Consider the following 12,610-nt stretch of genomic DNA (forward strand, 5'->3'; position numbering starts at 1 on the left):
AAACAGCTGCGATATATGGAGCGGGAAAAAAGAGGGATGGAGGATGGAGAGGGAGGAGGAGAGGAAAAGAAAAGGGAACTCCTGCTAAATGTTTTCAGAGAGGCAAAATTAAATTTAATATGAATGAATGAAGAAACGTGAATAGATTTATGCTAATAGAATACACAGATATTATTGATTTACTTGTATTTATTTATTCTTTAAATTTCATTTTAATCCCTCGAGGAGTTTTTTTGGGATCATTAATTATTTTATCTGCACATAGAATTTTTCATAATTGTATAATGTTGACATTTGTCATAAAGAGAAGAGCTTTGATTTGATCAGAGTGACAGATTCAGAGTGTCTCTGTTACTTCTAACACTTCCTTTATCCATTCAACCAGAGGTCAGGAACCAGTCTGAATCTGATCTGTCAGCAGTTTCTTTATCCTCCACAGTGTGTGTGAGGAGTGAGAATCTACTACATTTTTAATGCTGATGTTCGCTTGAATATTCCATACCAGTTATTAAAGACCTTCTTTTGTAGAAACACGAATTATATGCAGGTATATGCAGTATGAAGTCAGTCTATCCACATGTTTATGTGTTTCCTGTAAAAACAGGTAGATAGAGACGGGCTCATGGCAGACATTGATTGGCGTTTACAGTAGCCAATGGACGCCCACCGTTATGCATTGCAGGTGCCAAACAAAGCCAATGACATATAAATCACGTCAGTGCTGTAACATTACTCCTTGTTCGTCTCAGAGGCTGTGCTGGAACCTGGTCCAGTCTGGCTGCAGAGTCCGGTTGTGTTGCCTGCTAACGGCAGATTCAGTTAGCAGCAGTTAATTAGCGGTTAATTAGTTTAGCAAGTGGTTAGGCTAAAGTTATCTGTCCATCAGGAAACTCCAGCTGGAGGACATCAGAGGGAAAAGCAGAAAATATATTGTGTATAAAATCTGATCCACTTTCATCAAAATCAATAAAGTTATAAAGTTGTGCTTTTGCACAGTAATCGGTGAGGCCCGGCCACAGATCCATGACGTCAGAATCACTCATAGACTGCATCAATATATATATAAATACACATGAATGCAGAAGTTATATTAATATATAGTAATGTCATCCTCAAGTGTGGGTCCTCTACCAGAGGCCTGGGAGTTTGAGGGTTCTGCGCAGTATCTTCGATGTTCCTAGGACTGCACTCTTCTGGACTGAGGCTTCAGATGTTGTTCCTGGGATTTGCTGGAGCCACTCTCCCAGTATATAATATATAATATATATGTTTATACACAACCCGTTCTCATTCCCAACGCGTAAAATACCGACGCTTTGTCACGCCCCTTGGCGTGTGATACCTACGCAAAAGGTACCCTTCCGCGTCTGTATGAAACACTCTGAGTTGTCCATTGACTCCAGTATAATCCGTTTGCGCTGGTAAGAGACGCTCAGAGCAGAGCTCCAGCCGTCCATTCACTCCAATAATAACCCGACCACAGCGATACATGACGCTGCAAGCTACAATCTGATTGGACAACTGAGGTCTGCCTGGAACTGTTTTTCTCACTATGTTAAAGATTTCTTTTATTGATATCATCAACGTTTCTCAGCACAAACACGCCAAAGTGTCACTCATAATTCAACAATAAAATAGCTTCATGTTGTGGCCCCCAGTATGTTTTTTTTCTCCTTCTAGCCTGAGAAATCAACTTTTTTTTCGTATGTTTTGGATAGCGGAAAAGGCCTACACTACCCATAAGGCTCGACCACCGACGATTTATGACGCCCCTTCAGCTCTGATACGCAATACGTAATGCATCTTGGGAGTCGTAGTAAAGCATCTCTTACCAGCACAAACGGGTTATACTGGAGTCAATTGACAAACATGAATGCAGAAGTTATATTAATATATAGTAATACTTAAAAACAGTAAATCACTTATAGAGATCATTTTACTGCACAATGAGTACTTTTACTTACATATTTTTACTCAATCATAATACATCTACAAACTTCTACACTATATATATATGTATATATATGTATATATGTGTATGTATATATGTGTATGTGTGTGTGTGTGTGTGTGTGTGTGTATATGTGTATGTATATATATATATATGTGTGTGTGTGTATGTGTATATATATATATATATATATATATATACGTGTGTGTGTGTGTGTGTGTGTGTGTTTGTTTATGTATGTTTATACACTGACTTGTCTGTCATATTTAGATTTTAACTGGGCAGGGGTCATTAAAGACACCATCAATTAGCGCAAATTCATTAATCAGTTAATCAGTAACATTTTGCATAACAGTCTAAAACACACATCAGTTAAAAAATACAGTACAGTGTCTCTGCCTCAGATAAACTGAAGCTCAGATAAGTCTGTGCAGATAATCTTAACAAGTGGGCAACTACAGTAACACACACACACACACACTGAACTGATAAAGTGTGTCTGGGACAGTTGTTCTACACTTGAGGACAAACCAACAGACACATGCACACACGTGTAGATGGAGATAGAAGAATCTGTGTTGAATAGATTTTGTTATAGACGCAATGATTGGAGGAGATTCAAGTGACAGCAACCAATAGGATTGCAGGAGATGGAGGTAAAAGTCACATTGATTCTTTACCACTGATGGGTTAACCACGTGTGATTTGATCAGCGTGCACTGGTTAGAATCCTACGTCCTGCGATTTGATCTCAACAAGAACTTTTTGTGTGTGGATTAGCTGATTCTTTAAGCTACTCTTCAGCAGACCTGAGGTCAGATCACAAACCCACAAAATCTGTTCTGACAACTGTGGTTATATTAGGTATATCCCAGTGACTGATGCAGAAATATCAACATTTTTTGTCTGCAAGCATCTTGTGTCAAACTGTGGATCTGTACACACACCCACCCCTCATGTAACCACAGCACAGAGGCGGGAAACACGTGATGTGATGTCTTTGAACATACAGAACACGAGCAGTTACAACACTGCAGAGCGAGATAGGCTAAGAATGACGCGCACACACACAGACTTGTTTTTGTGACTTTGGAGAACACTGCGTTCACTTTCTTTTATCCACACTTAACAAGAACTAAAAACAAGGTCCCAGTTTGGAGGTGAGTCCCAAGTAATGTGACGGTGTAAACAGGTTTACTGTATGCTTTAGCATGCACACGCAATCCACCAACACAGCCAAGATATATATCATTCAGAATGCATGCAGTTTGCACATGACGTTGTATATAATAATGAGTATAAGAAACTCAAGTCCACAGCCATGCTCCATCAGACTGTCCATAGCCTCAGTGGAGCTTTGAGCTAAATGCTAACATCAGAAGGATTCATCAGTTGGTCAACATGAACATCTAAACTCAAGTTTCATATCAATCCATAGTGTAGATGTTGAGATCATTTACCAGATGAGTGAAAACTTTGGCCAACTGATGTTGCAAGAGGAAGATGAGGATATCATTAGAGTTATTAGGAGTCATCTTCAGTGGACCATGAATGTCTAAAAAAGCCCCACTACTGCTCAAAAGCCATCAACCTGGCAGGCATGAAGAAAAAAAGAAAAATGTAAAGAAACACAAACTTAAAGAAAAAAATACCAGCTCGATGTAAAGAAACACAAACTTAAAGAAAAAAATACCAGCTCGCATTAATTTGTATGCGTAAGACGACTGGGGACTGCAAAGGACTACACAGAAGCAACAAAGAAAGGGTTGTTGGGAAAATATGAAGTCCTGAGTCTTGATGACCTCTGACATTACTCAAGTTGGTGAGTCAGTTCTGCTTCTTACGGGAACTACTGAAAATATATGTACAAAGCTGGTTGCAGACATCTATAGACATGCTGCAATTGCTAATTCAGGGTTGGTCTTTGACTCATTTAAAGCTTTCAGTTGCAGCAGACACATTTAAGTAGTAGTAAAAAATATCTGTTAATCATCTTGTTTTAATTTCGCACCACAAATACCATAAATAGTCAGCTTGGAGCAACTTTTGGGAAGTACTTTTCCTAAAGAATGGAGAAGTAATGTTATTTTTGCAAACTACTTTCTACTTTTTGCATTTACAGTTTATTTAAATAAACAAACAGACAGTAAAACAATCAGTACATTTGCAGTGAAGATATGCAATATGCATGTATACTGTTTTCTACTATAAACATGCACAGGTTTATGGGTGCTGGTGTTGATGATGCAGTGTGCAACCTCAAACAGATTGAATACATGCGAATGCAGACAATGTTAGAGCAGAGAATGCAGTCAAGCATAAGCCGTACAAAGATTTAACAGGAAACACACACACACACACACACACACACTGTCACACAGTGTTCTTGACAACTTCCGCAGTGGAGATAACCTTTTTTGAAGACATGCAACATTTTAGGTTTCCAGGGCTTTCTTTTTTGTATTAATATCAATCACTATGGTATCAAATCAATTCAGTTCCTGAAATACCTCAAAGCAGATTTCATCAATTTGAAGACAAGTCAACTTCCACTTCTCGTGTTTCTTATACTATAATAATGGAACCGATGGTATTAGTGGTATAACAAGTTATGGACTATAATTAAATTTAGACGTGTGGAGTCTTTTATTTTCCTGTATACACATTGCTTGGTGTGTATTATTGTATAGTTCACCTGTGCATTAGCTAAAACTGACAAACAATTCGGATAAAGTCTTGAGCCAGACTTTAAACACCTCCCATTGAAAACAAAACTAATAAGGTACATAAGACACATTGAAACTTGTCTGTGACGGTAATTCTTTTATGTTTTCTGTGGTTTTCACTTTCAATTCTCCGTCAACGTGAAGCCATGGAGAGGAGGTGCTTGAGGGGAAGAGGTGAGGGGAGTGTGATTTACATAGAATCTGTGTGCTGAGGGTGTATCGGCACTCCTTTGGGCCTGAAGTCTACTCCAGAACATCTGATATGACCGCAGACATAGGCCGTGACATTACATACATGTATTTTTTGGTTTTTGACTAAGCTTGTTAGTTCCAATTGGGAAAACTTAATGCCACAGCATATTATAATATTTTATAGTTAGAGTTAAAGTTCCCTTTTCTGTTTAAATATTGCCTTCTTGCAAAAACGCAGGTCCGTAAAGAAGTGGGGAGTTTTTTCAGTTTGGTGTAAAAGAACTTGACTGATCATCAAACACCAGTGTTGGGTAATATGTTAAAAATATTCAAATCATGAAGTAACATTATCAAAAAGCATGAAGACTAAAAGCTAAGATATTCTGTCAAAGATCTATGTGTTTTGATGCAGATATGCAATTGGCATTCTAAAATATTAGCTTTCTTGTTATACCACGTGTGCCTCGAGAGGTGATAGTGAGTCACTGTAACCTCAGTCAGCTCTCAGTCCAACAAGAGGACAAAGACGTTAAGAACCAAGTGGAACCAAGGGACAGGGCTCCAACTAGCTGACTGCTGAGCCTAGAGGAGCTCAAGGATTCTGACCTGATCTGAAATCTTAAAATGGAGTAAAGTCAAATTACCTGCCTCCCTCAGTGTGTTTCATTGTGTCTTCCCTCCCCTTTTCCCTCTGCATTGAGTCTCTGTGCTCCCGTTGTTTCAGTTCTTCTTGTCTAGTGCAGCATTCCAGCGTTTCTTTGTCTTGCATTTCTAGTTTTGATTGACCTGATTATTGACCTTGTGGCTGTTTTTTGACCATGATTCTTGCATGACGATTTTGTACCTTCGCCTAGACATTTATTGTACCACCATATACTTGTCTAGTAAACTTTTTTTGTCTCAGAGTCTGCATCTCGAATCCTTCTGTGTGCCTTCTGATAGTTGTACCAAGTTAGCTTAGAGTTAGAGTTCAGATCGATCAATATCTGAACTCCATTCAGACAAGCAAAAACAAGCAATTTAAAAGTTACAGAGGTTGCAAAAGAATGGATTTACATTCTATCCAAATTTCCATCATGTAGTAGTTAATTCGGCAGCCTTTTAATCCGTTTATTGCAATCCAAACACATCAAATCATCTTATTTCACCCTATCACTTATTGCACCCTATCACTTATTGCACCCTATCACTTATTGCACCCTATCACTTGTCACTTTGTGTAATGCTGCTGCTGCACTATAATTTCCCAGCTTGGGATAATTAAAGTATATCTATCTATCTATCTATCTATCTATCTATCTATCTATCTACATACCACATTTCTAAGTTGGTTCAGTGATTCATAGTTACTTCTGAATAAACACAAATGGTCCTTATAACAACTTGACACTGCTTTTATGAGTTATGAGTAAGTTTGTTTGTTACACGTGTCTAACTGTCTAACAATCTAGAACAGTGTCGACGGAAGGATGTAAAATGTCACACCCTATTTGGAGTATGTGGCAAGGGATTACTGACAGCTCCTTTGATGCCCATGATTTTGGAGTTGTTCAACTCTTATGGGTATAAATGGGTGTAATGTTCAGGTATCCAAATACTCATAGGTGGCAGTGTCCATCCTTCTACTACACACCCACTAAAGACCTTAAAAGGACTGGATCAATACATCTTTCACAGCAGTCAGTGGAGGCAAACTATCAAGAGATGACTAATCGTAAAAAGCCGTGCATCATTACCTCCAGTCACGTAACACAAAGGCAACCAGTGGTGGGAAAATGAAGCAGACGTGTATAGTCATTGGGACAGCTGCTGGTTGATGCAGCAGGAAGGAATGCCTGCTACATTCCTCACTCTCCTCCCTTCCGTCATCCTCCCTGTTGGCCGGGGAGGCTGCAGGCTTACAGAAGCAGCCGTGTGACCTGGAGGTTGCCGTTTTAGGATATTCTCTCATGTGGACAAGACACCTGAACCTCCAACTGTTACTGTTGCTACTGTCCCAGAGAGAGACAGCTTGTACTGCAGATCACTGAAGCGGAAAGTTCAAGAACGTGTTTGTATGAAGCAACTTTAACAGCCTTTACTGAGCTTAAGAGGGCACCCTATGCTTGTATGAGACTGTGGTGGATTAAAGCAATGTCCTTGGCCACATACCGCATTTTTATTGCATCAAAGTCACACTTGTCAACTACGATGTTTGGTGTCTGTTTACACCTTTATGACTAAGTTGCCAGTAAATCAAACAACAATTCCAAGAACACCGGGCAGTACTCGGGGTGTAAAGACAGCAACCACAAGCCACAATGTTCCAGGTTCAAATAAGGACAGGGTATTGTGTTCCATCTTTGCTTCTTGTTCCTTGATCTTACCAAATCATAGTCTAAGATCAGTCCACATTCGTTAGATCCTGCAGTAGCAGTAACTACCAAGCAAGCAGGTATTTTCCACTGGTATTCATCAGAAAGGCTGAAAGAAGAGACTGCAAATGTTTTGTTAACCGCCGTTGTCCTCAACAGCGAAAGCTCCTGGCATTTCCACTGTGGTCTGATTCACGTGTGTTCCCAGCTGTAGGTACGCCTACACTCAAGAGTCACCTGGTTTTGTTTAACTTCACTGTGAGGTTGTGATTTCTGAAAAAGTGCGTGCAGCCAGAGACTCTGTTGATGGTCAGTTAATCCCTCCGTCTTGATGGAGTTGTACCAAACGTCTGTAATAGCTGCCATGACAGCTATAAAAGACCAAAGAAGCACAAAAAGACAGATGGACTGATGTCAAGTCCTGTATTTGTATGTTAATGTTGTGGTGGATGGTTGATAACAGAGTAACTGTGCTTCTTTCCATCATTACAGATGGCATTTTAGCCAACCAGCTGGTGGTTTTGTGCTAGACAATGACTGCTTAGTACACATAGAAGTATTTATATGAAAGCAGGCTTTGGCCTGTGTCTAATATTACAACAGCCCACAAAAGAACCACAAAATCATCAATATTGTCAGCGAAATACCAAGTACTAAGCAAAACAGCCGCCCTCGTTCAATGAGCTTCAGATCCTCCCATCAGAACAATGTGTTTAGATTCCAGTTGCAAAAAATACAGAGCCAGGAATTCCCTTATCCCATTGGCCATCTCACTCTACATCACAAACCTGTGCTAACATCAACACCTTATATCAAATTCTGGTACTTGCATGGTATTGGTACTGTACATTGCTGTCTTTATTTTGCATGTTCAGTTTTGTGCCCACATTGCAAACTCAGTTCCTTTTGGGTTAACATTCAAGTCATGCGCTCACAGAGTCCGGATTATTCCAACAGCCTTTCATTTTTCTGATTCTAGTTGAATTCTTCCGTCATGACCAAACTTAAAACTTTTTGCAGGTATCACACATGGCCTCTCTAAATGGGATACAAACAGAATATAGACGAGCAGTGAACACTAGAGCTTTTCACTGAAATTTCAGTTTTGGGGCTAGTAGCACCTACGTAATGCATGTAACTACAGTGCAGTTTTATGGATACAGCCTTAGATTTTAGGCCCGATGACAAATATTCACAGGCAGGAACTTTAATCTTAAATTCATGTGTCATAAAATATGCTTAAAATACTTAACAGGGACAAACCAAACACCCAACAGAGCAGCTAAACAACACGCAAACAGAAAACTACACTTACCTCGTATGAAAACTGACTGATAGGACGACAGTGACTCAAAGATACTGTTGGATGCCATGAATTGTTTATTCTTTGGATTTTTTGTCCTCTTCACCTTCTTTATCTGCGAATGAATTAAAACACACACACACACACAATGAGAGGTCACCATGAGAGCGTCCAACAAGCTGAAACATCAACATCCATGGCCAATCTCTAAACCACAAACCACATCTATCTAGTGGGTGTGTGCATGTGTGTGAAAGAATGTATGCAGTGTATATAACTCGTCATTAATTCTTCTGTATTAGAACGCGTGGAAACAGCACACAACACAGTTCACAGCTCTGTAGAATTCATAGAAAGACATAAAAGTCACGCCACATATGATGTTGGCTGATTTCTTTATGTGTCATTGATCGTCGAGGATACAAAGTAATTTCCTGTGTATTCTCTCAGGTTTGATATTTCCAGTGACCTAAAGTGCACTTTATAGATAGTTAAAGAGTTTTGTTTGATCAGCTAATGCAACAGCAGTACTTTGTCATGCTTTATTTGAGCGTCTGAATCCGAAGTGTAAAATCCAAGTGGCCTCAAGCTTGTGAAATGTTGCAGCGACGCAGCAAGCCAATCAGAGCTTACTCTAAAACAGAGTGACGTAGTGCTTTAGAAATTCAGATGAAATTTGTGGTTAAATGGTTTGAGGTGTGGTTAAAGGCTTAAACGTTAGACTTTAGAGCGACCTGTAGAGTGTTTTTGATGTGAACAAAGAAGTCATTTTACACACAGTGGGTGCAATCTTTGATTGATATATATATATATCTATATCTCTATATCTCTCCATATCTCTCCATATCCCTCCATCTGTGGACATGTCTCATTAATGCATGTTACTAACCAAACTTCCCCGGAGTTTCTGTGCTCTGTCGTCCAGCAGGTTCTCGTGGATCGTGGCTGCTGCTGTGATCCTGCATGACGCCCACTACATATATTATTACTGTCATTATTACTACCATATCTATTACTGTAATCATTTTTATCATTCATTATAATTCATTGTCATTTTATCAGTCATTGTACAATATGTTTGTGTTGATTTGTCCTGTACACGTGACACCATGCACGTCTGTCCGTCCTGGGAGAGGGATCCTCCCTGTGGCTCTTCCTGAGGTTCTTCCACATTTTCCTGTAAAGGGTTTTTGTGGGCAAGTTTTTCCTCACTCGAACGAGGGTCTAAGGACAGAGGGGTGTCACTCCCTGTACAGATTGTAAAGCCCTCTGAGGCAAATGTACTTTGTGACTTTGGGCTATACAAATAAATTTGATTTGATTTGATTTGAATTTGATTATTTTTTTTATATATATATACAATTAATTTGCCACATTGATTTTAATAAAATGCTTTGAATAAACTTTGCCATACAGGGTTTTCATTTTTCTGATTATATATTTAATAGAGGTGAATATGCATATGAAGAGGATGTACCATTCTCATCCTACACAGATTTCTGCTTCTATGAGTTTCTGTTTCACTAACTATCGGAAACAGCAGTTAATGAACACCAAAAATCTGAATCATGATCTGATATGTGGGCAACAATTGACTAATCTGAGATCAGACTACACAGGCAGCATTAACTGAATAGTGGAATGCAGTTTTCTGATGATTACATACATTTCATTGGTTTGTTAGCAATCATTTGATAATTGTGTAATATCTAAATAGGCAAATAGTTACCTCATCACCTCAATTCTAAGAGGCAGTAAGAGGAACTGGCTTTGCAATGCGCTGTGATGTCAGCACTATGCTACCCACAGAGTAATACATACAGCAAAGTAATGCTAGGCCAACTAATATGTTGTAAACAGACAAACGTCTTAAATAATGATAAATTAAAGGTGCAGTGTGTCAGATTTAGGGGGTTCTAGTCTGCCATGTTGAACTACGATGTTTCTACAGTGGCCCAGAAGGTACAAAATTAACATTGAGTTTGGTGTTTTTCACATTTTCGGCTACTGTTGCTTCTCTAGGAAGGAGAGGGTGAGGCTAGGGGGTTGCAATCAGCGACGACACTGCTAAATCCCACACACCGATCCTGATCCACACATACTTGCCGTGTGGGTTTTGTCCGTAGGCTATAGAGCTACGACTAGTTGACAGCACGTCTCTTAGCAACAGTGGTCCTCAGATGTCAAAGCTCTCAGACCTAGACTCTTGGAGGACAAGTTTGTCCTTAAATATTAATAATAATAATAATGCACCATGCAGAATCATTATTTCCTCACACAAAGCGAGAATTCAAATTTCAGTTTGCCATCAACAGTTAGTCGCTCACAGCTCGAGTTGTCTCTAAAGCTGCACAAATGATGTCACAAATAAGGCAGATGGAGCTTTTCCTGCTCAAAGTAAGCTCTAACCATCATAGTCTTTGAGAACAGCCGGAGGGAATGAATGGGAGATGAAAATAAGATTGTGCATCAGCTCCACCGTAGTCTCATTTGTTAACAGTGAGCTCACCAGGGATTTGGTATTGGCGTTTGCAAATGAATCAGCTGAATGCAAATAACGTCTCTGCTAACGCTGCTTTCCCTTTTTGAATATGAAACTTTGTGACAGAAGCAGAAACACCTGTAAAACTTCTGTGTGTTCATGTTTTGTGGTGATTAAAGAATGCTCATAAAACAACACAAATTGTGGAGGTGAAGAGGCTGTGTGGATGTGGTATTCTTACCCCAGCCGATGTCTCCCGGTCCTGGGCAGAGGTGGTAGAAAAAGCTCCTTGTGGTTTTTCCAGTTGACCGCTGACTCAGATGCAAAATAATCCACAGAACTCTCCCATACTTTTCTCTACTTGTGGTGTATCTCTTTGTCTCTTCACTTGCTCACTGCTGTTTTCTGCTTCCGCTCTTTCTGTCTGTCGCCATACATATCTTCCTTTATCTCTCAACGCTCTTTATGACTCTCTCTCTCTCTCTCTCTCTCTGGTTTTGGTATGTGGTTCTCCAAATCCCCTTGCTGAGGACTTTTGCTCTTCAAAGTTGCCTCTTGCTCTGTCACCAAAGAGAGATTGTCTTTCTGTCGCATATCACAAGCCACCTAGTTTGGTTTCTATTAATCTGGCATTGTGGCTTTAGGATATGCATGGGTGTGTGTGTTGGTGTGTGTGTGTGTGTGTGTAATCAAACTAACCACCTGCCCTCCCCAGCCAACAGTTTTCATCGAGGAAATAGCTGTGGTTTAGAGCGAGCGAAGCGTAGGGAGAGGGCGTTGTGGTGTGTGTTTTCGAGCACCCATATGTGCGTTTGTGGTTTGTGTGTAGCAGCAGTTAGAGAGAATGAGTCAGTCACCTCTACTTCACCAAGCCTTGCTGCAGGTCAGACTGTTAGACCACTGTGACCACTAGTGTGTGTGTGTGTGTGTGCATGGTAAGAGAAAGTCCATCCATTATTAATAGAACTGATCAGTGCTGTGCTGCCTTTGATAGATTAAATAGGATGCATGCGAGGAACAATAATACTTAAAGAGGAATTCCACTAATATTGTATGACTGTGGCTGTTTGGAGGAGCTTTGTCAGATCTGAACAAATAAAGGTGATGAAATCATGTTGGGTTATGCAGATCTGAACAGAAAGCCTGCATTACAAACAGGAAGTTTCAAACAAAAGATACCATCAAGTTGCATTATGAGAAATAGCAGCATCTGTTCTTCTTGAAGATTGACTCATACCGCAGGCATTAAAAGTCTCATGGGAGTTTTTTTTTTGCAAACTATCATGGGATGCTGAAAAGCTGCATCACTCCTTTTAGTTAAGCAGGCCTCAAAGACCAAGCATATAGAAACACAGTACCACTTCAGATCGGTAAGGGCCTGTCAAAGACCAGACAGCAATTCTATGCAGCTATGTCTTTGCTTAGTATCGATAGCTCAGTTGTAGTGGTAGTGGCCCTCAGGGTGCAGCCCTGTGTGGCTGTCCATCATTCCACCAACTCGCTCCACATTTGCATGTTTATGAGCCCTTTATGTGTGTGTGGCTGTAGTTTGGGTAAAAATGCATGTAAAAAACTTGAGCGATCAATAAAGTATATGTTCTA

At 39.9% G+C, this 12,610-nt stretch overlaps 1 protein-coding gene across 3 annotated transcripts in view; it reads right to left on the minus strand.

Annotated features, from left to right (window-relative positions):
• The window catches only part of runx1 (RUNX family transcription factor 1), a 56,965-nt gene extending 45,275 nt beyond the window's left edge, over positions 1–11,690 (minus strand). The window contains exons 1-3 of one of the 3 annotated variants that reach the window (XM_027276573.1): positions 11,250–11,690; positions 9,416–9,485; positions 8,539–8,641 (exon numbers count right to left, since the gene is read on the minus strand). In XM_027276573.1, coding sequence (XP_027132374.1) covers positions 8,539–8,596 — 58 coding nt within the window. In that variant the 5' untranslated portion in view covers positions 8,597–8,641; positions 9,416–9,485; positions 11,250–11,690. Of the gene's footprint in view, positions 1–8,538; positions 8,642–9,415; positions 9,486–11,249 lie in introns of those variants that run through there. The other 2 variants (XM_027276572.1, XM_027276571.1) reach the window with 2 other exon arrangements.
• Between the last annotated feature and the right edge of the window lie 920 nt (positions 11,691–12,610).

Source organism: Larimichthys crocea, unplaced genomic scaffold (assembly GCF_000972845.2).
Source record: "Larimichthys crocea isolate SSNF unplaced genomic scaffold, L_crocea_2.0 scaffold453, whole genome shotgun sequence".
NCBI classification, from domain to species: domain Eukaryota; kingdom Metazoa; phylum Chordata; class Actinopteri; family Sciaenidae; genus Larimichthys; species Larimichthys crocea.